At 52.1% G+C, this 25,394-nt stretch overlaps 2 protein-coding genes across 3 annotated transcripts in view; one reads left to right on the top strand and one right to left on the bottom strand.

The window, feature by feature from the left end:
• Positions 1-5,058: 5,058 nt before the first annotated feature.
• Ubald1 (UBA like domain containing 1) lies at positions 5,059-9,851 on the bottom strand. The gene is made up of 3 exons (XM_004652231.2): positions 9,656-9,851; positions 6,524-6,586; positions 5,059-6,121 (listed from the first exon to the last, which is right to left on the bottom strand). The coding sequence occupies exons 1-3, from the start codon at positions 9,773-9,775 to the stop codon at positions 5,777-5,779; spliced, it is 528 nt and encodes a 175-aa protein (XP_004652288.1). The 5' UTR covers positions 9,776-9,851; the 3' UTR covers positions 5,059-5,776.
• Positions 9,852-15,845: 5,994 nt separating this feature from the next.
• Mgrn1 (mahogunin ring finger 1) overlaps positions 15,846-25,394 on the top strand; it is a 44,651-nt gene continuing 35,102 nt past the window's right edge. For both annotated transcript variants that reach the window (XM_004652233.2, XM_004652232.2), the window contains exon 1: positions 15,846-16,067. In XM_004652233.2, the coding sequence (XP_004652290.1) occupies positions 15,980-16,067 (88 nt within the window). In that variant the 5' untranslated portion in view covers positions 15,846-15,979. The remainder of the gene's footprint in view (positions 16,068-25,394) is intronic.

Below are 25,394 nucleotides of genomic sequence, written 5' to 3'. Positions count from 1 at the left end.
TTGGGTTTTACTCTAGCCCGGGCTGACCTGGAATTCACGCTAGTCTCAGGGTGGCCTCAAACTCATGGTGATCCTCCTACCTCTGCCTCCCAAGTGCTGGGATTAAAGGTGTGCGCCTCCACGCCCGGCTTCCCTCTCCCTTGTCTACTGCTGACAGTTCTATCCCATTTTGTAGACACGAAGACACTGTATTGGTGACTCACCTTTTTGTTCTAGAATTGTGTGCTTCTCTTCCTGACCCAGGGAACTAACCTCTCCAGGTTGCTTTCCACCCCACAGATAGGTATTTTTGGCAACCTCAGAATAAAATCTTCATTTTGGACTGTAGATAAGAGGCCTTGCCCAGTGCTTTCTTCAGCAGGTGGCTTTTAAATTTTTTTTTATTTTTTTTAAAATTTATTTGAGAGTGACAGAGAGGAAGAGGCAGAGAAAGAGAGGGAGAATGAGTGCCACGCCAGGGCCTCCAGCCACTGCAAACCAAACGAACTCCAGACGCGTGCGCCCCCTTGTGCATCTGGCTAATGTGGGTCCTGGGGAATTGAGCCTCGAACCATGGTCCTTAGGCTTCACAGGCAAGTGCTTAACTGCTAAGCCATCTCTCCAGCACCCTCCTTTTTTTTGAGGTGGAGTCTCACTCTAGCCCAGGCTGACATGGAATTCAGTATGTAGTCTCAGAGTGGCCTCAAACTCGGTGATCCTCCTACCTCTGCCTCCCGAATGCTGGGATTAAAGGCACTCCCAGCCCTCCTCCCAGGGCAGCAAGGACTTCACCGGGAAAGCAGAGGCCAGGCAATGTGAGGGCGTATGTCCTTGGCTTGTGAGCACCCAGGGCTCTCCCTGCTCCTCACCGCTGGGCACCAGTTCCCCTCACCACCTCATGCCTGTCTCCACTTGGCCCTTTCCAGACTTCTTCTGGGACTGTTTGGCAGGTGTCCAGATCTAAGCTGATCTGTACTAAAACGGCTGCCCCTCCTGCTTGGAGCAGGCTTCCTCAGTGCTTGGCATGTGAGGACTTCAAGCCCAGAGTAATCCCAGAAGACAAGCCTGTCCTCAGGGGAGGGGCCTGCAGGACTTGGAGGCTGGAAGTGGGCTGCTTGCTTCAGGGATGTGGCTCCCCCCATCACAACAGAGGAGGGCATTCAGGAGCAGTGGAACCCCATCTCAGGTCTTGGCCTAGCTTCTTCCTCCACAAGTGGGCCACAGTGCTGGGCCTGGGGACAGCTGCAAGGCCAGGCTGGACAGCGTGGGCAGAGTCATTTTGCTTGATGGGGTTCAAAATGCAGGACTTAGGTTTAAGACTGAGCGTGAAAACCAGGCATGTGGCGCACTGTGATCCCTGCCCTGGGAAGGAGGCAAGATCAAGAGTTGGAGGCCAACTTGAACTGAGGCTGCCTAGACAAGCAAGCTGGGCATGGCCTTTAATTGCAGTATTCCGGAGGTAGAGGTAGGACGATTGCTGTGAGTTCAAGGCCATCCTGAGTTTACATAGTGAATTCTAGGTCAGCCTGGGCTAGAGTGAGACCCTATGGGAGGTGGTGGTGGTGGTGGTGGGGAACGAAGCAAGCAAGCCAGCTGAGGATAACTGGCCTGATGTAAAGTGGGCATCAAAAGGAAGAAGATGTCTTTTGCAGAGCAGAGCGTCCATCTGGAGGTGCTGCTGGCATAGAGCAGATGCTGAAGTGACCAACCTGCCATGGCCCAGCCCCCCACACTCCTCACTGCTGCAAGGTTAAGGTCACAGGACGTTTTCTCCCCATCAAGGACCACAAACTCATTAACCTACAGTAGAAACTCCTGAGAACAGCAAATGTGTGTTCCAAGCAAGACAACCTACCAGTACCCAAGGCCAACGGCTAGAAGGTGGAAGCTTAGGCACTGGAAGAAACTTCCAGAACACTCCAAACCCACCACCAGAGGCTTCCCTCTCACCCCACCTTCCCCTCGTTTCATCAGCTGTAGAAAATGATCCCACAGTATCCATAGCTGTCATTCCCAGGTGAGCAAAGCACGACTTTGTCACAGGCCCCCATGCCTCATACTGTAACCGTTGACTGCCAGGGTGAATCAGCTCCACCCCTGCCAACTCCCACAAGAGCTGTGTTCTTTCTGGACTCACTTGAAATACTGTGCCCAGATCTAAGGGGTGGCTCTAACACCCAGACCTTTCTAAAAGCAGGAGCTGGAAATGGCGTTATATCAAAAGACCTTCATCTCGCTTGGTCAACCCAGGAGGCCTCTCCATACTGGGCGGGAGACCCCAGTCAAAGGAGTCATGTGTCCTCCAACAGGGTGTGAGGAGCCCTGAGAGACCTCTAGGGCCACAGCAGCCAGCCTTGGGGACAGCACAGTTCTCTGAGTAGCCCACAGTGTATGCTCAGAGAGCCCTGGCTGGACAGACCCTGGAGACGCCCAGTGGCTCTGGGTGCTGTCCCATATCCAAGTCTCAAAGGAGAACAAGCTCTGCTCTCTTTAAGGCTGTCTGAAGGAGCCTGCCAACCAGCCAGCCACAGAAGTGGTTTTGGGTTCTGTTCACTGGGACAGATGCCTCTCAACCGTCTGTGCAGACATTTACTTCTGCTGCTGTTCTGAGTGGAACAGCAAGGTTCCTGACAGAATCTGAGACAGAAGCTAGAAATGGCCATCAGTGCAACCAGTGGACAGGATGAGGCTAACGCAGTGAGGTGGGCCAAGTGTGATGGCCAGTTCCAATCACTTGTGGCCACATATTTCAGTCTTCTAAGATAAGCCTGAAGCACAGCCTTTTCACATAAAACCTCCCGAGTTTAAAACGTTGACAAACATAGTTAACAATATGGACAATACCTGGCCCAACCCATGCACCACAGAGCAGGCCTGCGGGTATGTATGACCGTGAGACAAACTCCCTTCCTTTATGGCAGCTAAGAATGGTATGGCCACTGTCATGTGGAGCCCAGACTTTCATGTCCTGGGCTGATGTGTTCTCTGTAGGAGTCAGAGCTGGAAGCACATTCCTTTGAGCAACCTTATGGAAGCAAATGGAGACATGGTCTCATATATGCCAGACTGGCCTCAAACTCATTACGATGACCCTGAGCTTTTTTATTTTTTTTGTTTTTCAAGGTAGAGCCTCACTCTAGTCCAGGCTGACCTGAAATTCACTATGCAGTCTCAGGGTGGCCTCGAACTGAGTGATCCTCTTACCTCTGCCTCCCTAGCGTTGGGATTAAAGGCATGCACCACCACACCCGGCGACCCTGCACTTTTGATCCTGCCATCTTTACTTCCAATTTTGGGATTACAGATGTGTACCACACCTGGTTTGTGCATGGTGCTAGGGATTGAACTTGGCCTTAAACATGCTAGGCAAGCACTCTACTGGAGAGATGCTCAGTGGTTAAGGTGCTTGCTTGCAAAGCCAAAGGACCCAGGTTCAATTCCCCAGGACCCACGTAAGCCACATGCACAAGCTGCTGCACTGCAGCTGGAGGCCCTGGTACACCCACTGTTTCTCTCTGTATTTGCCTCTTTCTCTTTCACTTTATTTTTTGGTTTTATGAGGTAGGGTCTTGCTCTAGCTCAGGCTAACCTGGAATTCACTACGTAGTCTGAGTGGTCTTATGGCTCTACAGTTTAAGATCAGTAGTCAGGTTGCTGCATCTGAGCCATCTGGTGGGGACTGGTTTATTTTTAGTCACAGCTGTGAGGTCTAATTGGCACAGCAGAAAGCTCACCTTTTCCAAGTGTCAGTGCAGTGACTTTCAGTGCAGGCAGACGGACCACTGCTGTCCACCTGCAGCTCTCCCTGGGGCTGCTGCAGGCAGTCAGGAACCTGAGGTCTGCTTGGGCTGGGCAGCCAGCTATGTCAACTGTAGAATTAACAGCAGGTGTCCCCAGTGGGTGTCAGCAGATGGCTGTCACAATGGGATTAATACTTGACCTAGTGGGCAGGCTCCAGGATGCCAGACAGCCCCCACTGCCAGGGCACTATCTGGTCCTGGACATCAACGGTGCTGAGGCTGTGAAGCCAGAGCTACAAGGAAAGCCTTCAGTATCCCGTCTGCCTTGCTGTGATCACCAGACCCCAGCAGCTCCCGCATGGCCGGCTCAGTGAATCAGCCTCAGCTCTCGCAGGCAGTGTCACGCAGGAAGCTCCAGCATCCATTCAGCACAGGAGCTCCTCTCAGATTCTGATTTGGGGCCTGAGATTCTGCGCGTCTAACAAGCTCTGGGTGATGCTGATGCTCTGCCACCAAGGGACCCCACATTAAGTACAGTGCGCCTGCAGGCAACTGGACATTTAAAAAAATAGATGCTCCCCAGGCTGGTACCATGCAACATCCAGATCATGTGCTGTCTCAAGCTTAGCCCACAAGGCCACCTCACCATTTGTCCACAGAGAAGCCCAGGCATTCACTAACCTGGCAGGTGACCATCAAATACCTCTTCTCTCTGCAAAGCCTTTTTTTCCTTTCTTCGAGGTAGGGTCTCATTCTAGCCCAGGCTGACATGGACTTCACTTTGTAGTCTCAGGGTGGCCACAAACTCACAACGATCCTTCTACCTCTGCCTGGCAGGATTAATGGTGTGCCCGGCTGCAAAGCCTTTTTCTGCCACTACTGCAGTTTCTGGGCTTTTCATCCCATAGTGGAAGTGGCCATGTCTCCCCGCCCCTCCCGCCTCATTCTCTTCCAACAGGCTCCCAGGTGAATGCAGGAAGCGGCCAAGAGCCCCACCTAGCCCTACTTCAGGTAGCTGGGCTGAGTTCCAGGGTCCACAAGAACACCAGGCAGACTGGCATTTGCTAGTCCTGCTCACTCAAAATAGGGTTGTGACCAGTCTATTTCAGCAGGGAAAGGGTGGTAGACTGGAGAGATTCTGGGAACATAGGCCAGAAAACAGACTGTATGAGAAAAGCCTCAAGTGGGAAGGAAGATCCAGAGCATGTGGCTGAGGATGGCAAGAGGCAGCAGTGTGTAGCTGGGAAAGACTGGGGTGGCCTGTGCTTAGCTCAGCGCCTCCTCCTGCAGAGCCAGCTAGCCGCAAAGCCTAGGAAGTGAGGTAGGACATGGAGCCCGGTGGTGATTCGGAACTTTCTTCTCTTTCATTAAAAGGGGACAGGAAGTGGGGGTGGGGTACTCTTGGGTGCTGAGGGCGAGGCATGCAGGAGGCCCCAGCAGCAGGCGCTGGGGGATGGGTACAAGAGTCCTGGAGTTTCCCATAATCCTTTTCTCTGCAGGGAACAGCAATGCTGGTTGACAAGGGGATGGGGTGAGGCAGGGCCCTGGGGGGAGAGGGTGGCGGGCAAGGGCTTAGGACTCACTCTAACATGCAAAGTTTGGCTGCCTCATACACTAAGCTGCTTTCTGAAGAGTGGCATACATATAAATACACAGACACAGCTACACGCATACATGCGGAGAAGGCTCTGCATTCCCAAGGGTGGGGAGCTAGGCCTACTGGCCCCCAGGGAGCTCCAAGTCAAGAGCCCGCTGTGTCTCTGCAGACACCCCTGGGTGGGGTGGGCTGGGGCGGGGCAGGCGGGTCTCCATGAGAAGGCTGTTTGACGTCCGAGGTGCTGCCACCAGGCACCCAAGCCACATCCATGCGAGCTGGGACCTCATGTGCCTGCAGCTGTGCGTTCTAGCACAAGACACACCCCGCCGGGCTAGAGTCCAGTCTCTTCCCTCCAGGGCTCGGGGCACAGGGTGCAGACAGAGGGGTGAAAAGGGCCCGCGGAGACGTTCTCTCCCCCACCCCACAGGGTCTTGGCGTCCGGGAGGGGGAGGGGCCTCCCTTATCTTTCTGCCTCCATGGCAGGGTGGGCTCTTGGTTCTGAGGCAGCCTGTTGGGGGACCAGAGGAGGCCAGTCTGAAGCCGGAGAGGGGGGTGCTGGAGTCCACAGGGGAGGCTGGTGGTGCTGTGGGCCTCCCGGGGGTGAGGCTGCAGTTGGCCAGCTGGGTGCTGGGAAGCTGCCAGTGGCAGCATGGGGGAAGTGAGGAGGGGGTGATGTGGCCGTCGTGGCCATAGGGCTGCCACTGCCACCACCGTGGAAGCTTTCAGAGGCCTTGAGACGTGAGAACATGGTGAGGGCATCAGGGAAGTTGGGGGGTGTGGCAGGGGTGTTGGCAGGAGTGCACATCTGTGAGGGAAGAAAGAAGAGAGCGCTAAGAACTCCTTTCTGGAAGGCCATGGGCTCCACGGCCTCTGAAAGGACCTGCTCGAGCTACACCTGGCCCCAGCTGGTCCACGGCCTAGGAAAAGGCTCACAGGGAAGGACATGGAGATGGGCTGGTGCAGCCTTTGCTGGCTCAGGGGCCATGAGGCTTCCCAGCCCCCCATGCCTGTCAGACCCAGGGTGAGGAGCACCGGCCCACTGTTCTCTAGATCCTGTGGCCCTCCAGGCTGCCCACCCGGTCCACACTCCTACAGGCCTGTCTCAAGTGAGTCCCATGGGTACTGCCCTACTCCAGCCAAGGCTTTCCTGGGTACAGCCAGTTGGCTCAGCCTCCTGTCCACATTTAGGTCTCCAGGGAACACTTACCATCTGGTGGTGGTGGTGACTGTAGGGGATGTTGGTCTCCTGGAAAAAGGCGCTGAGGGCTGTCTGCAGGGAGAAAGGCTGTGTTTACCCTCCAGGACTCTGCCCAGTGGGACCAGGTGAACCAAGGTCCAGCAGTGTGCCTGTCACCACTCAGTCCTTAATCACAGAACTCAAGGCAGGTCATGACAGTGAAGACCCACCAGGCATGTGCCTCTGGCTTGCAGAGTTCCTTCTCTCCACTCCTGGCACTGTTTCTGGGGGACAGGCAGTACCTTTACCGTCTCATGAGAAAAGGCTCCTGGGCCCTCTAACTAGCCCAGTCTTTAGCATTTGGTTAGGAAGGTTCTGGACTGGCCCTGTCACCTCCTCAATGGATGGCAAGGCCCTACACTTCTGAGCCGCCATTTCCTCGCGAGGGAGCCAGGGGACTCTAGACCCCTACCTAGCCTGGAGGGTGGAGGCCTACTTCTCAGCCTAGCTCCTTCTAGAGACAAATGAGACCAATGTGGTGAGCAGGAGCCAGCCCTGGCACTGAACGCACCACAGGACTGGACAACCCCCTGACCAAGGCTGGTACCAAGGTACTTCCTCTTAGAGCAGGGAGCCATCAAAGCAGGGAAACCACCTCCCCAGGCTGGGATGGGTGCCACCCATTTTATAGAGCAGATACTGAGGATGAAGTGACTTTCTTAGGATCACTAGGCTAGTATGAGGTGCAAGTGGGGTTAGTTTCCAGCCCAGCCCTTGGGACTAGACAAAGAGCTAGTAGGGAAGGGGGTCAGCATGACCTCCCTGGAGCCCCCACGGTGGAGTAGGCATTGGTTGTATGGGGTCTTGGATCCCTGCAGGAAGAGAGGGAACCGCCGCTCCTGTGAAAGTGCAGGGTAGGGAGGGGGCCTGTCAAGTGGGTGAGGGGTCCTCAGGGCGCTGCCAAGTCCCAGGCCCTGTGGCCATTGTCACCCCTCTGGCCTATCCACCAGCCTAGTTGCCAAATGCCAGCTGGGGTCCTGCCCCTCCCGCACTCAACCCATCTAAAACCCAGTCTGGTTCCGGGGCTTGCCCTCTGGTTTTTCTTTTTGTTTTGAAGTATATTCAAATGCATTCTAATGGGATTTCCTGCTGGAGACACCCTAACCCAAGTCCCCAAACAGTGGGGTATGAGTTCAGGCACATGAAGCTGGCAACAGGACCAAGATCCCCTGGCAAGAGCAGCTGCTCTCCAACTCAGGCGCTTGGCAAACTCCAACCTGGGACCCCAGGTAGAGCTCGGGACCCTGTCCTCCAAAGGCCACTATGGGGTTGCCAAGAAGGCTCAGCAGTTGCAGGCGCTTCTTGCGAAGGCCGCTGGGTGTGAGTTCTTCATTGAGAAACATCTGCCCAGCTACACGGAGGCCCCTCCCCCTGCCGCCTGGGGGGGGGGGCATTAGCACCTGAATGTGACCCAGAAACACTGCTGCCAGCCAGGCAGAAGGTGAGCAGGGAGGAAGAAGGGGGATGGGCCAATCATGAGAAACCCCTCACTCTCAGAAGCTGAGGAGGAGGGGTTCACATTCACTCCCACCTTTCTTAGCATCCACCATTTTGCTTGTGGGGAAACCCAACTCTGGGAGCCCAGGGCACAGGAGTTCTCTTCTCCGGGGTGTGTGTGTAGGGTGGTCAGCTGAGCCCAGCAGACTGCAGGAACTCCTGCACCTCCTGGGGAAGTTTCCGCCCCATCTTTACAGCTGACTGAAGGACGCAGCTCAAGTAACGCACTCGGATGGACAGGGCCCATTCCCCACGAGTTACCGGCCTGCCCAGTCCCAAACAGGGAGAGTGTCCTGCGAGAGGACATGGGGCTCCAGCAAACTGCCACGAATGTGGTTTTGCAAGTTTCTCTACGTCCAGCCCCAGAGAGGAACAGGACTGATTGGGATTGCTGGAGAGGTGGGGAGCAGGGCCCTTCCCTTGGGTGGGGCAGCAGGGGGGAGGGAACACAGGGCCAGCCATTCAGGCCGTCAAGGCTGACTCACGCGCCATGTCCTCCCTCCCCGGCGGCTGGCCGCTGCCAGGTGTGGAAAGTGAGGCTGGAGAAAAAGAAGCCTCCCCTCCCCTAGGTGAAAACAGCACCAGACAGAGAGTGGCCTGGAAGGCTCTGGTAGGAGGAGTTCAGCAAGGAGCAAAGACTGGGTTCATGGGGGTAAACGGGCCACTGCCTTCCCAGGCTGGGGACACTCCCCCCCCCCCAAGCTCAGCTTGAGTCCCTGGTTCCTGGATCTTCCTGGAGGCACAAACACATTCCCGGGAATTAGGAAACCAAGTTCTTGAGTCCCTGCGGGGCACTGACTACAAGACTGGTTCTGGACACACCTGGGAGGACCACAGCTCCAGGTCATCTGCCTCATAAGTAGATGCCCCCATGGGGTGAATGGGGGGGGGCACAGTTAGAGGTCAGGTGGCATCTCAGCAGCAGAAACCCACCCCAAGCACCACTACCCTCACAGGTCGAGGGAGGCTTGTGGGCAGCCCCAAACGGCCTGAAAGCTAGTGAGCCGTGCACGCTATCCTCAGTGGGGGAGTCACGCAGGAACGGGTTCCTCTGCCAGGGCTGAGGATTCCCAGGCCCTCACGGGAACTCCGAAGCACACCTCTGGAATGGGACACATCGGTGCACACCCTCACCCGTGTGGGACACACCATCCAGACTCCATGCCGTGTGCGCGCGCGCGCGCGTGCACACACGGCACGAAACCCGGCACGGCCATGCACTGCAGACCGCGGGACACAGACCAAACATGACCCACGCGGACCCTACACCAGACAACGCACGCGCCCACATGCCCACAGCCTTCGAAGCGTGCCGCTGACGCCGTGCGTGCGTGACCACAAGTGCATAAGTACGTGTGCGCACACGCCGCGGGCCGCCCGCCGCCGCACGGACCTGGGAGCGCCCGTTCCCCGCGGCTCCGCCCTCCGGCCCCGGCTTCCAGCGCCCGCCCCACCCCGCCCTCGGCCGTTACCGGACAAAGCGGGGCGGGGGGTGTCCGAGTCCCGACCCCGCGGGTTCCCACCCCCCACGCTGGGCACCCGCGTTTCCGTCGGCTGGGGTCCGCACCCCGGCACGTGGCCCTCCCCCACCGACCCCCCGCGCACCTCGAACTGCCAGTGGGCCGCCTGCAGCAGCTGCTTCGCCTGATCTGCCGCGCAGCCCGCCGTCAGCACGAACTGGTTGATCATGACCTGATGTTTGAGCTCGTCCATGTTCACGGACATGCCGCCGCCGCCGCCGCCGCGCTGCCCGCTCCGGCCTCCCTGCGCGCTCGCGCCTCCACCTCACGCGTCCACCATTAGCGAGCCGGCCCCGGCTAATACAAATATTTACTGTGCGCTCTGACTCACCGCGCCTCGCTGCCCGGCGGTGCGCGGGGCGTGCTGGGATTTGTAGTCCGCGACGCCCCCGCCGCCGCCACCGCCGGGTGGGATGCCCTGGACCCGGGAGGGAGTGTGGAATGGAGGCTAGCGCCTCTCCACCCCAGGCAGTGATGCAGAGTCCCCGGGTCAGGGAGGGCCACAGAAGGATGCTTAAGCGCGAACACCGCGTCACAGACCTCTCCGGGCTCTGAGCGCTGCTGGGCTTAACATCTCAAGTGTCGGACGCACTCGGGAGACCGGCCCCAAGAATGTTAGCTACATTTCGCTGCTAAGGCTCTCCGAAAACTTGTAACACAGGAGATGACAGCGAATACCATTCAGTGAACCAGAAAGAGTCTGCCTTTCCAGGCGATTGCTCGAAGTCACCGCCTCCAGGAAGCCTTCTTGGTAATTCAAGGGCACTGGTGTGTGTGTGTATGTGTGTGTGTATATTCCCAGCCTGGCTTGTGTGTGTGTGTGTGTGTGTGTGTGTGTGTGTGTATTCCCAGCCTGGGTCTCCCCGCCAGCCACACACAGGAGGAGCAGCTAGGAAAAGGACAGTTCCAGGAATAAACTGGCTAAGCCTCCGGACACTTGAGCTTTCTCCCTACGATACCTACTTTCCTATTCAAAAAAAAAAAAAAAAAAATATATATATATATATACAAAAAAATTCCTCTGGGTGCATGCGGGCGCCAGGACCGCGCAGAGCAAGTTCTGGAGCGGCTCTAGACTCCTATTCCCAGAATGCCCCGGTTTATTTGCATCTTTGTGTCCCTAGTGACGTCAGCAGAGTGAGGCCGGGACTCGACCAATGGGCCGCCGCAGGGTGTTAGGACTTGTCCATATAAGGTAAACAAAGCTGGCTGTCCAATGAGGCGGCGGCGGGGGCGGGCCCCCGGGGGCGCGTCACGTGGCGTGGGGGCGGGGCCTGGCCGTTGCGGGCCGTGTTTACAGCCCCGCACATGCGGCTTCCGGTTGACGTCGCGAGTGGGAAGAGCTGCTCGGTCTGGCTGTGGGCTGCGGAAGCCCGTGGTTCCCTGCGCTCTCTGCCTCAGTTTCCCACTTTGAGCTACGTGGCTCCTGACCTGGTCCCCGGGTAACACTCGGGAATGCGCAGGTCCTGGGGGCAGACCGAGGGACATTGAAGGGCTTTCGTGTGTGCTTTCCTGATGGAGGTCGAGGGGAAGATTAAGTTCCAGTTAAGGGACTTCCGAGAAGTAGAAACACTTGCCCCCCCCCATTCCTTCCAGAGGCTCTCCGATGGAGTGCCTGCAGGAGAATAATGGTGTAGGCAGGGTCTGGAAGCTCCCTGAGTATGGAGGGGGACAGGGAAGTGGGGGAGGCTGGGGCCCCTAGGTAGTTCAGAGGGGTCGGGGGAGGACTGAGGGCTCTTGAGAAGTAGAGCAGGGATGGGCAGGGCCACGACACTTGCGTCTCCCCCTCCCTTAGGCAGATGTCATCAGTCCACAGGAAGTAGGGTTTCAACCTTTTGCCTGCCTTTTGAGGCTCTCTTAGGATCATTGTGTGTGTGTTTTTTTTTTCTCCAAACTTTGATGATATCAAGCTATTTTTACTTTTGCCGAGAATCAGCTCTTATCTGTCTAGAGCATCATACGCGTGAGTTATTGTGGGCAAAGCCCTCAGCGCTGGGTAGTTACACAGTAAGAGGCAGCTCTGAGTACTAGTCCCAATGCCATTGTTGCCATGGGGACCGCAACACGGGTTGACGGAAGGTGGGCCGGCTGGGAGCGAGACAGAACTGTCATTTTTGGCTCTTTAGTGCTTACTCAGTTTCCACTCTTGTAGCATTCTCAGCTCTCCTACCACTGCTGTGGGGGCTGTATGATGGTGATGGGGCTGGTTCTTTGTGTACCAGTTCTCACACTCACCCCTTAGTGCACCCCCGAGTGCCAATCAAGTGCCTCAAGTCCTATTTATAAAGATAAGGAAGCTGAGGGTGGAATCTAGCCTTACACTCTGGCATTCAGAGCTAGGGGAGAAGAGCAGCATCCTGTGGCCCAGCAACGTCTCTGGTTGACAAGGTCCACTGGGGAGGCAGAAAGTACCTGAACACATGCACACACCTGCTTTACCCAGGCACCTCCATGGCTTGCCCATGGCATGGTCTCCGATGGCAATCTTGCACTGATAGAACAAATGGAGCTGACATAGGGGAAGGTTAATCGTCAACTTGATTGTATCTAGAGTCATCAAGATAACGAATCTGTAGGCAAGTCTGTGAGGAAATTTCTACATTAGGTTAATTGAAGTGGGAATACTTACCCCAATTGTAGGTAGTGCCACTCCATGGACAAGAGTCCCAGAATGAATAAAAAGGAGAAAGCAGGGGCTGTAGAGATGGTCTAGCGGTTAAGGCGTTTGCCTCCAAAACCTAAGGACCTCGTTGGACTGCTCAGGACCCACATAAGCCAGATGCACAAGGGGGCGCACGCGTTTGGAGTTCCTTTGCACTGGCTGGAGACCCTGGCGCGCCCATTCTCTCTCCCTCTCTTTGCCTCTTTCTCTCAAATAAATAAAAATAAAAGGTAAAAATACATAATTTTTAAGAGAGAAAGCGAGCTGCGCACCAACCAGCATTCATCGCTTTCTGCTTCCTGACTGAGGACTGAGTATGGCCAGCAGCCTTATGCTCCTGCAGTGATGCCTTCCTGGCTGTGATGGACTGCATCCTCTTGAACTGTAAGCGGAAATAAACCCTTTGTGCCTCAAATTGCTTCTTGACAAAGATTTGGTCACAGCAACAAGAAAACTAAAACAATCAACTGGGCATGGTGGCACAAGCGTTTAATCCCAGCACTGGGGAGGCAGAGGTAGGATTTCCATAAGTTCAAGGCCACCCTGAGACTACATACTGAATTCTAGGTCATCCTGGGCTAGAGTGAGCAATTACCTTGTGCTCTCTCCCTCCACCAGCTTATTTTTCCAGGGATGGCAGAGAAGGAACAAATAACCTTGTTTTCAGCCAAGAAGAGCCTGGCTGGGGGGTGGACCTTGGACTTCTTAGCAGGCTGGGATGGGACCTAGAAGCCTGAGCCAGAACATCCAGTGAGGGAGGTGATGGAGCCTTCTCAACATTGCCCTTCTTCTACCTGAGGACCAAGGAGGCTGAGAGCCTGCCCAAGTTCACACGGCTGGTAAATAGAGGCCAATGAACTGCTTCCTTACTAGCCTGAAGGCTCCGCGTGTGTGGCACATTCTTCCACTGGATATCTGTTGCCTGATTCATTACCTGCCACATAGTAGCTTTGTAATAAATATATGTTAAATAAACCAATGAATCATTCAAGATGCTAATTAGTGGAACCTGGACAAAACCAGATAGAGCCTGTTTCCCAGTTGGGTGTGGATTAACATAAAAAATATATATTGCTGGAGGGACTTTAAGGCATATCAAGCTCAAAGTCTTAAAGAATATTTCAGATGTCCCAGTGATGAAACATCTTCCCTGGCCCAGGAGCCATAGGGTGCATATACTCTTTTTATTTATTTATTTATTTATGAATTATTTTGAGATAATGTCTCTCTTTCTCTCTCTAGCCCAGGCTGACCTGGAATTCACTATGTAGTCTCGGGCTGGCTTCAAACTCAGTGATCTTCCTATCTCTGCTTCCTGAGTGCTGAGTGCTGGGATTAAAGGCATACACGCCTGGCGCTTTTTTAAAAAAAAATATTTTTATTTATTTGCGAGGAGAGAAAGAGGAAATAAGTGCAATAGGGCCTGTTTCCACTACGAATGAACTCTAGATGCCTATGCCACTGTATGCATCTGGCTTTACATGGGGAACCAAACACAGGCCATCAGGCTTTGCTAGCAAGTGCCTTTAACCATAGAAAAACGTGGCCTTTTACCATGCAACCTGAGCAGGGAGGACTTCCCTTGTCTGTGCTTCACTTTTCTTTTCTTTTCTTTTTTTAATTTTTATTAACATTTTCCATGATTATAAAATATATCCCATGGTAGTTCCCTCCCTCCCCACCCCCACACTTTCCCCTTTGAAATTCCATTCTCCTTTTATGTAAACTGGGAATGAAAATAGAACTTCCAACCCGGACGGGCATGGTGGCGCAAACCTTTAATCCCAGCACTCAGGAGGCAGAGGTAGGAGGATTGCCATGAATATGAGACTAGAGAGATGGCTCAGCTGTTAAGGCAAGGCACTTGCCTGCAAAGTCTAAGGATCTAGGTTTGATTCCCCAGTACCCACATAAAACCAGATGCACAAGCTAGCATGTACATCTGGAGTTTGTCTGCAAGGGCTAGATGCCCCGGTGTGCCCAATCTCCATCTGCCTCTTTTCTTCTCAAAGTAAATTAATTAAAATAGAACTTCTACTAGAGAATTATCTGAGAGTATGTACAAATTACTCATCAAGACAACAGGTACATAAAAGGTGTTTGGTAAAACAGCCAGGCACTTGGGGGTGGTGGAAGGACGATACTGAATTCAAAACTAGCTTAGGCTATAGATGAACACTGTTTGGAAGAGAGTTAAGGGGAGAGGTGCTCAGTAAATGGGAATCTTATAGGACAGAAAGATTGCTGAGATTACACCCAAGGTCTGGACTCTGTGTAGTCACACAAGTCCCTCATCTCATTTTGTCTTTCCAGGATCCCCTGACAACAAAGCTCATTAGATCCCAGATTCTGAGCCATGTAAAGATATAGGGTAGGTGGTAGAGAGATGGCTCAGTGGTTAAGGTGCTTGCTTGAGATGCCCAGGTACAGTTCTCCAGTACCTACAAGAAATAAACATGCACAAAGTGGTGCATGCATCTGGAGTTCTGGCCCTAGTGTACCCATTCTCTCTCCCTGTCCTGGCAAATAAAATATTTTTTTAAAAAGAGACAGGGTATTTTATTTTATTTATTTAGTTGTTTTTCGAGGTAGGGTCTCACTCTAGCCCAGGCTGACCTGGAATTCACTATGTACTCTCAGGGTAGACTATGGCAAATTTCCCACATAAAACCTTTAACCTGCCCTTGGTCTTCCCATTGCTCTCTTTGCATAGCAGGCTTCACTTGGGAAATACTTCTGGGGAGCCCAGTCACTCAGCTTCAGAGCAGGTAAAAACAGACTCCTTACAGAAGTGTATGCGAGCCAAAAGCCAGTAAGTAACTTGCACTGTAACGTTTCCGAATCACGATCCTGCGTCTTCCAAGCTTGCTTTCAGTACATTGTTTGAGATCCGCCCTGCTTTGTACCCCCCCCCCTTTTTTTTCCCGAGGCAGGGTCTCAGTCTAGCCCAGGCTGACCTGGGATTCACTATGTCATCTCAGGGTGGCCTCGAACTCATGGCAACCTCTGCCTACCTCTGAGCTGGGATTAAAGACATGTGCCACCATGCCCGGCTCCCGCCCTGCTTTGTGTCTCAGTTTCTTTCCCTATGTGTAAAATGTGGAGAAGTGTCCGGTCTTGAGTGGGAGCGGTAAATTTATGTCTTCAAAGTAAACATTCTGGACGTGGGGCCCAGACAGATGCTTTAGGATCAAGCCAAGGCCCAAACAGGTGCTAACTTCTCGGCCAACCCAGCTTGCGGCAGGTAAAGGTGTGCCCTCTGCTGGCTGGCACGGGAGATGAACCCTGGGCTCAGGGAGGTGTTTCAGACCCGATGCCCATGGGTGGAGCTGCCTCCTCCCCCACAGGGTTTATAAATGAACAGAAAGTAAGGAACTGAGGAATGTTGGGGTCACCACCTCCCCACCACCGAGCTCGGCCGAGGGCTGCTCCCTCCTCCGACCTGGGTCTCTTGGTTTGTCCCATGGCCCCTGCTCGTCCGAGACGCATGCTGGGAAATGTAGTTGCGCAGGTGTGCTGTCTGCGTCGCGGCCCGGCGCACTTGGCCCGAGTAGACTCCATTTCCCAGGGAGCAGCGCGGCATGGGCGGGGCGTCCAGCCCTGGACCTGTCGGGGGTGGGGGCTGTGGCAAAGCCCACTGGCGCTGTGGACGGGCGTCGCTGCGGCCTGCTTCTGGTCATGTCTGTGTGAGGACGCCTTGGCCGTCACCCCCCACCCCCATCCCGGAGCCGGGCCGCGTCGCCAACCATGGGCTCCATCCTGAGTCGCCGCATCGCGGGGGTGGAGGACATTGACATCCAAGCGAACTCAGCCTATCGCTACCCGCCCAAGTCTGGTGAGCGCCGTCCCGGGCGCCGAGGGCTCGGAGCGGGCCGGGAACGCGGCGCGGGGCTCGAGGCAGGCTCGGGGAGGAGGCCAGCGAGCGCCCTGCCCGGCTCCGGACTCGGTGCCGCGGGCCTTCCCGGAGCCCCGGCCGCCTCCCTGTCCCCGTCGAGCCGCGCGCCGTTGCTGCGGCCCGGGATGCCCTGGCCGGAGTCGCACCCCGCGCATCCCGTTCCCGGCTGGGAAGTGACCTTGCTTGGGCCTGTCACTTCGCATGGCCTCTGTGGGACGCGGGGCTGGGCATCGCTGGGGCTTTCTAGGGTGTTTGTTGTCGTGTGGATTGCCTCATGCCCGAGGCTTGGTTTCTTCGACTTCAGGGGCGTAAAGACCTGGCCCTGGTTCTGGAACGAGACCCACTCTCCCGGTGTTCGGGTCCTGCTATGGAATAATGGTTGCAGAAGACTCCTGGACTGTGCTGTCTCATTGATGGCTGAGGGACTTGAGCTAGAGGGAGGCGGTGACAATTGTCAGGTTTTCGGAGGAGAGTGGAGTAACAGTGGAGACTAGCATCAGGTGTGAGTTCCTACCTGCCTTCCACTGTCTGTTGTCCTCTACTTCTGGCTCCTCCTCCTCTCATTTAAAAAACAATTTACTCATTTGAGAGAGAGAGAGAACCTGTGTATGGCACACTAGGACCTCGGCTGCATGCATCACTTTGTGCATCTGGTTTTAACAACTCAGGTTGTTAGGCTTTGCAGGCAAGCGCCTTAACCGCTGAGCCATCTCTTCAGCACTTTTTTTTTTTTTTCCGAGGTAGGGTCTCACTCTAGCCCAAGATGACCTGGAATTCACCCTGTAGTCTCAGGGTAGCCTCGAACTCACAGCGATCCTCCTACCTCTGCCTCCCGAGTGCTGGGTTTAAAGGTGTGTGCCACCACGCCCGGCTCTCTCTCTTTTTTTTTTTTTTTAATTATTAAATATTTTATTTATTTGACAGAGAGATAGAGTGAGAGACAGCGAGAGAAAATGAAAATGGGGCACTAGGGCCTCCAGCCACTGCAAACGAACTCCAGACACATGTGCCACTTTGTGCATCTGGCTTATGTGGGTCCTGGGGAATCGAACCTGGGTCCTTTGGTTTTTCAGGCAAGTGCCTTAACCACTAAGCCATCCCTCCAGCCATCGAGGTGCTTTTGGAACGCGGCCAGACCAGATTTCCTTTGAGTGCCATCCAGAAGCACTTGCTCCCACTGGTGGAGCAGCTTAACATTTCCAGCCACTGATTCAGCCCCCCTGGGCCGGGGGACCTGCATCTTTCCCTCTAGTGTGCCTGATGTCCACTGAAGGGTGAGAAAGAAGGTGAGGATCTGGGAGCTACCAGGATACAAGCATAGGAAACTGGCAGCATTTAGGGGTAGACAGAGGGTATGGAGACCATTGCCTACGGTGCAGGGTCATAGCTGTGCCTGTTACATCTCAGGTGACTGGGCGGCGTGGCCTTGTGCGGGGCTGTAGTTCCAGGAGTTCTGGAGGCTCTCAGGACGGATGCACCCAGATCTAAGAGTGCACTTGTTCTGCCGGTCTCCTTGCCTATCTTCTACTGAGTGATCGTAGTCAAATTGCATAGGCCCCTGGACCTCAGTTTCTTCACTGGTGGAATGGGCTGATAACATTTATCAGAATGTGCTCAGAACTGTCCATAGCACATAAAAAAATCCTCCACAAACGTTTGTTCCTATGATTGCTTGAAAAGGTAACTAGGTGATTGGTCCAGACCTCCTAAAAATAGTTGGCAGTGGCATGACAGATACCAGAAAGCTTACTGTGGCACCTCCTGCCTGAGACCTGAGCAATTTTAAGTGTCCTTTCACTTGGGCAGTTGGACAGAACAGCAAATACAATACCTCACGTAGGCACTGATCTCACATTTCACTGTGGCAGACACTCCAGTCACTGAAAACACTCCTCCCTGAGCCTGGATGTGGTTTCAGGATCCATCCCAGCACACCCCAGCCAGCTAATCAATTGGTGCTGGCATGGCAGGTGAAACCTATTGATCACTTGGGCTGGCTGGACTGCCCTGGTAGATTGCAGTGTCTGGGGCCTGCTGAGTCCAAAGGCAGAGAGAGGGAAGAGGAGGGGTGTGGGGTGCTGGAGTTGGAGCCTGAAAAGAGAACTGCATGCTAGGCAGACACTGCTGCTCTTCCACTGAGCTGCATCCCAGTCTCAGCAACTTTTTCTTTCTTTCTTTTTCTTTTTTTTTTTGAGATAGGATTTTGCTGTAGCTCTGGCTGACCTGGACTTCAGTATGTAGTCTCAGGGTGGCCTTGAACTCATGGCAATCTTCCTAACTCTGCTTCCCAAATACTGGGATCAAAGGCATATGTCACCACACTATGCCCAGCCCAATTAAAAAAATATTTTATTTATTTAAGAGAGAGCGAAGAATGAGTGCTCCTGGAGTGCCCATAAATAAAAATATATTTATTTTCTCTTATTTATTTGATAGAAAGGGAGAGAATGGGTGCTCTAGGGCCTCTAGCCACTGAAAACGAGCTCCAGATGCATGTGCTACCTTGTACATCTGGCTTTATGTGGGGCCTGGAGAATTGAACCTGGGTCCTTTGGCTTTTCAGGCAAGTGCCCTAACTGCTAAGCCATCTCTCCAGCCCATCAGCTAATAATTTTTGATTTTCTGTTCCTTACCTTTCTGGATAATCCTAACTTGTGTTTTTCATTACACATCTTTTCTGTTCCTTCACATAGCACTGGGGTGGGAGAGAGTGCGGGGGGGACTTAGGATCTTGGTCTTATGCTTGGTGCCCCACTGGCTACAAAAAGGTCAGAGAGGGTCAGTTCAGGCAGAAGGGCCCTTAACAGTACTGATGTGTGGACTGAGCACTGCAGAAGTGTAGGAGGTGATTTGAGGGCTGTTTCTGTGGACCATTCGGTTTTATGTGAATGTTGTTTTTTATTATTTATTTATTTATTTGAGAGTGACAGACAGAGAGAGAAAGAGGCAGATAGAGAGAATGGGCACACCAGGGCTTCCAGCCACTGCAGACGAACTCCAGACACGTGTGCCTCCTTGTGCATCTGGCTAACGTGGGTCCTTGGGGAATCGAGCCTCTAACTAGGGTCCTTAGGCTTTTCAGACAAGCGCTTAACCGCTAAGCCATCTCTCCAGCCCAAGAAGAATGTTTTTTTTAGGCAGTCAGGATTATGATTATGTCAAGGAAGATGCTAGTATTTATTTATTTATGTTTAGTACTTATTTATTTGAGAGAGAGAAAGAAGCAGAGAGAGGGAGAGAGAATGCACATGCCAAACCTCTAGCCACTGCAGAGGAATTCTGGATGCATGCACCACCCTGTGTGTCTGGCTTATGTGGGTCCTAGGGAATCAAACCTGGGTCCTTTGGCTTTGCAGGCAAGCACCTTAACTGCTAAGCCATCTCTCCAGCCCTAGTTACTTTTTTTTTTAACATTGTAATACTGCCCAGTTTTCTTCCTCAACAGTGCTTAACTTGAATTTAATAACATCTGCTTAGTTTTTATTGTACAATTTACATACCATACAACTCATCTTTCATGATGTGATTGTTTTTAGAGAATTTTTAGAATTGTAGAACAATTATAGAATTATAGAATTGTGCAACCACCACAGTCAGTTGTGATGATATTCCTGCTCCCAAAGTTTCTTTGGGCCTGTTGGTACTTAGTCTCACTAGGCCATCATTAATCAGTTTCTGTCTTTACAGTTTGCCTGTTCTGAATATTTCACATAAATGGAACCATACAGTTACAGAGGCTTTGTGTGTTATGTGTGTGGCTGCCTTCTTTCACGTAGTGGAATGTGTGCGTGTCGGGGGAAGGGGGGCCACTGCGACAGAGTCGTACTGCGCGCTTAGTATGCAGTCCAGCAGGCTGGCTTGGTGGTTAAGTAGTCCAGGCTGGCATTGAACTCTTGATCCTTCTACCTCAGCCTCCACTCCTGAGTGGTGAAATTTCAGGCATGTGCCACCACACCTGGCCACTTAGCATAATGTTTGTTTTATTTACTTTTTTCTTAACTTATTAGGGAGACAAAAAGAAGAGAGACAGAGAGAGAGAGAGTATGGGTGCACCAGGGCCTCTTGCCACTGCAAAGAGACTTCAGATGCGTGCTCTGTGTAGAGTGTCTGGCTTTATGTGGGTACCTGGGATTTGAGCCCAGGCTAACAAACTTTGCAAGCACATGCCCTTAATCACTTTAATCTCCCCAGCCCCTAATGGTTTTTGTTTCTACAGGTAGGGTCTCACTCTAGCACAGGCTGACCTGGAACTCACTCTGTAGCCTTAGGCTAGCCTCCACATTTCTTTTGGGAGTTATATTTAAGAAGTCTTGGGGCTGGAGAGATGGCTTAGCTGTTAAAACACTTGCCTGCAAAGCCTAAGGACCCAGGTTTGATTCCCCAGATCCCACATAAGCCAGATGCACAAGATAAAATATTTTAAAAAGTCTTTGATTGAGATGGGGAGGGGATATGATGGAGAATGGAATTTCAATGGGGAAAGTGAGGGGAGGGAGAGTATTACCATGGGATATTTTTTATAATCATGGAATGTTAATAAAAATTGAGAAAAAAAAAGGCTTTGCCAAGGGCTAGAGAAATGGTTTAGCAGTTAAGGTGCTTGCCTGCAAAGCCAAAGGACCATGGTTTCAGTCCCGAGGACCCACGTAAGCCAGATGCACAAGGTGGCACATGCATCTAGAGTTTGTTTGCAGCAGCTGGAGGCCCTGGTGCACCCATTCTCTCTCTCTCTCTCTCTCTCTCTCTCTCCTCTATCTGCCTCTCTCAAATAAATAAAAATTAAATAAAATATTTTTAAAAATGTTTGCCAGTGGGCTGGAGAGATGGCTTAGTGGTTAAGCACTTGCCTGTGAAGCCTAAGGACCCAGGTTCAAGGCTCGACTCCCCAGGACCCACGTTAGCCAGATGCACAAGGGGTCGCATGCATCTGGAGTTCGTTTGCAGTGGCTGGAGACCCTGGCGTGCCCATTCTCTCTCTCTCTCTCTCTGCCTCTTTGTCTGTCACTCTCAAATAAATTCATTATTTAATTTAAAAAATGTTTGCCAAGCCCAAGGTCAGTCACAGACTATTTTTCTTCTAGCTGTTTTAGAGTTGTGACTCTGACATTGAAATCTATGATTGATTTTAGGGTTAATTTTTTTTCTTTTTATTGACAGCTTCCATACTTACAAACAGTAAACCATGATAATTCCCTCCCCTCCTCTACTTTTCCTTTCACAAATCTATATTCCACCCTATTCCCTCCCTCTCCCCATTAGTTGCTCTTTTATTTTGATGTCATTGTCTTTTCCTCCTATTATGAGGGTCTTGTGAAGATAGTGTTAGGCACTGTGAGGTCATGGATATCAAGGCCAATTTCTGTCTGGCAGATTGCATTGTAAGGAGTCCTGCCCTTCCTTCAGCTCTTACATTCTTTCTACCATCTCTTCCGCAGTGGACCCTGAGCCTTGTGTGTATGATAGAGATGTCTCAGTGCTGAACATTCCTCTGTCATGTCTTTTCAGCACTATGGTGCCTTTTGGGTCATCTCAGTAGTCACCGCCATCTGTTCTTAAAAAAATTTCAGGGCTGGAGAGATGGCTTAGCGGTTAAGCGCTTGCCTGTGAAGCCTAAGGACCCCGGTTCGAGGCTCGGTTCCCCAGGTCCCACGTTAGCCAGATGCACAAGGGGGCGCACGCGTCTGGAGTTCGTTTGCAGAGGCTGGAGGCCCTGGCGTGCCCCATTCTCTCTCTCTCCCTCTATCTGTCTTTCTCTCTGTGTCTGTCGCTCTCAAATAAATAAATAAATAATGAACAAAAAAAAAATTAAAAAAAAATTTCAGTGACAGGCATGGGATACCTTTCAGTGAGTTGCTGGCCAGTGAGGTCCCTGATGCTCCCAAAACATTACAGGCCATTGCCAAGGCCCTTGGTTTCCCACCAGGAATAGATGATATGACCCTATTGCTGAAGACTCCACATGCCTAGGCTACAAGGTCATTGAGAAATCAAGCTGGGGCTGAGCTGAAACTTCTTCCTGGTAGACCAGCTGACAGAAAGCTGGAAAAAGTTACAATGCATGCATCCCTATGGTAGACAGAAGCCATCAGTGGTGAAAACAGTGGATGCTGCAAGCCTCAAGTTTGGCCAGACAGGCCAAATGAGCCAACCGGTGTAATAGTGGCATGTCTGTTATGGGGCAAACCAACCACTTTCTAATTGGACTGGAGATCTGCTCTATGGGAAGGTATATATGCCTGGTGCTGAAAATCTAATCAAAAGCCTATGGGTCATGGGAGGTCATGAGCCTTAGGAGTGTAATGCCTGCTGTTGTCTGGCTAAATGCATATATTATGTCCACCAAACTGCCCTGTAAGCGCTTTACTTAATGTTCATTAGGGTTAATTTTTTAAAATATTTATTTGAGAGGGGAGGAGGGAAGAAGAGAGGCAGATAGAGAGAGAAGGGGCATGCCAGGGCCTGTCTCTAGCCACTGCATATGAACTCAGATGCATGTACCGCCTTTTGCATCTGGCTTTACTGCAAAATTGAACCTGGATCCTCTGGCTTTGCTGGCAAGTGCCTTAACCACTAAGCCATATCTCCAGCCCTTATTTTTTATTTATTTTTTATTATTAACAGCTTCCATAATTATAGACAATAAGTCATGGTAATTCCATCCCCCACTTGCCCCTGCACAAATCCATTCTCTGTCATATCCCCTCTCTCTCAGTCTCTATTTTGATGTCATATCATCTTTTCCTCCTATTACACTGGTCTTGTGAAGGTAGTGGTAGGCACTGCAAAGCCATGGATGTTGAGGCCAATTTATTATTATTATTATTTGTTTTTTTGAGGTAGGGTCTTGCTCTAGCTCAGGCTGACCTGGAATTCACTATGTAGTCTCAGGGTTGCCTCGAACTCACAGCGATCCTCCTACTTCTGCCTCCTAAGTGCTGGGATTAAAGGTGTGCACCACCATGCCTAGCATTGAGGCCTATTTCTGTCTGGACGATTGCATCATAAGCAGTCTTACCCTTCCTTTGGCTCTTACATTCTTTCCGCCACCTCTTCCACAATGGTCCCTGAGCCTTGGAGGGTGTGAGAGATATTTCAGTGCTGATCACTCCTCTGTCACTTCTTCTCAGCTCCATGGTGCCTTTTGGGTTATCCCAGTAGCTGCCACCATCTGAAAAGAGAAGCTTCTCTAACCAGAAGTGAGAGTAGCATTAATATATGGGTATGAACATTAAGAGAAGTGTTTGCCAGGCAGTTTGGTGAGCATATATGCACTTAGCCAGACAAGAGCTACTGTTAACACTCCTTGGGCTTGTGACCTCCCCCTCCATAGGCTTTGGACTATGTTTTCAGTACCAGGCATGCATCCCCTTCTATGGAGCAGAACTCCAGTCCAATTAGAGAGTAGTTGGTTTCCTCCATAACAGAGTAGGGTTTTGCTCTGGCCCAGGCTGACCTGAAATTCACGGTGTAGTCTCAGGGTAGCTTCAAATTCATGGTCCTCCTACCTTCTTCGCCTCCTGAGTGCTTGGATTAAAGGGTACGCCCATCATGCCTGGAAAAATATATATGTATACATTTTATTTATTTGAGGGAGGGAGAATGGGTGCACCAGGGCCTCTAGCTGCTGCAAATGGACTCCAGATGCATGCCCCCCCTTGTGTATCTAGCTTACGTGGGTCCTGGAGAATTGAACCTGGGTCCCTTGGTTTTGCAGGCAAGCTCCTTAACTGCCAAGCCATCTCTCCAGCCCTGGGAAAATATTTTTTTATTAATTTATTTGCAATAAAAGAGAGAGGGAGGGAGGGAGAATGGGCATGCCAGGGCCTCTAGCCACTATAAATGAGCTCCAGGTGCATGTGCCACTTTGTGCATCTGGCTTTATGTGGGTACTGGGGAATTGAACCTGGGTCCTTTGGCTTTGTAGGCAAATGCCTTAACTGCTAAGCCATCCCTCCAGCCCGTTTTTTTTTTTTTTTTTTTTTTTTTGTTATAGGGTCTCACTGTAGCCCCGGCTGATGTGGAATTCACTATGTAGTCTCAGGGTGGTCTCGAACTCACAGAGTGATCCTCCTATCTCTGCCTCTGGAGTGCTGGGATCACCACCACACCCGGCTATTTATGAGCTAATTTTAATGAAAATACCAATTACATTTAAGTACTAAGTAATGACCTAGTACTTGCTGCTTGGGGAACATTGTTCTTGTCACATGCCCGCAATCATATGAGGACACTGAGACTTAAAGATGGAAGTGATTCAGTCAGGGTCAGAGTGAGTTGATGGCAGAGTCAAAGTTGAGGCCATTCTAAGCCTCCTGACTCACAGGCAGGCCCAGCTCCGTCTGGCGGGCTCTGGCTTATTTGGCATTTTGTATATAGAGAGACCAGGTTAGGCCTAGGGAGCCTAAGAGAGCAGGGCTCTCGTGCTTGCCTGTTGCTGGGAGCCTCACATGAGCTCTGCAAGTCTGGCCCTGTTTTCTTATTGTGGATGCTGAGGTGCAGGTCTTGTTTCCTCATGGAGCTGGCTGCTTCCCAGGCCTGGCGTTCACAGCAGTTGTGAGGTCTCTTAACCAAGCACTTAAATGACTGGCATTGAAACTCTGCTGGGTGCCTTGTCTTAGCATTTGAGGAAGTCACAGTAGATTTGGTCAAAGAAGCAGTGGAGGAGGGGCGAGGAGCCAGCCTATGACGCACCATTGGTTTTGTGAGTGCGCGCGTGTGTGCGAATGTACGTTTATTTCTGTAGCTGAGGAACGACTCCCTATAGGTGTAGCCCACACTGAGGTGCATTTCAGGGACAGGCAGTTTCTCTTTACTTAGAGGAGAACTGCAGTTACCCTTTCCCCACTTTTGTGCTGGAAGCCAATTCCTGGTGTCTCTCCGCCTGAGGTGGGGAGGGGTCTTTATTAAAGGCAAAAGGCAAGAACCCCATCCCAGTGGCTGGAGATGTAGCTCGGTGGGAGAGTGCTTGCCTAGCATGTGTGAGGCCCTGGGTTGCACCCCTAGCTTGGGCGGGGGGGAGAACCCCCCAAAAAAACAAGCATTAAGCTAGGTGTGGTGGTGTCTGTCTGGGAGCTGAGGCTGGAGGGTTGCTTGAGCTCACAAGTTTGAGTTCAGCATGAGCAACATGTTGAGGCTTCCATGTCAGTCAAAAAAAACAGAAACAGGAATCGCTCCCAGGGCGAATTGCTCTGGCATAGGCACAAGCACATTATTTTTGGAAGGTTAGGGCTGGGCTCTGCGGCCTTGTTGGTCCTGGGGACCCCTGGC

This window comes from Jaculus jaculus, chromosome 11 (genome assembly GCF_020740685.1).
Source record: "Jaculus jaculus isolate mJacJac1 chromosome 11, mJacJac1.mat.Y.cur, whole genome shotgun sequence".
Lineage (NCBI taxonomy): Eukaryota > Metazoa > Chordata > Mammalia > Rodentia > Dipodidae > Jaculus > Jaculus jaculus.
The sequence above is the reverse complement of the archived record's forward strand: the minus strand, read 5'-3'. Positions and strand labels throughout refer to the sequence as shown.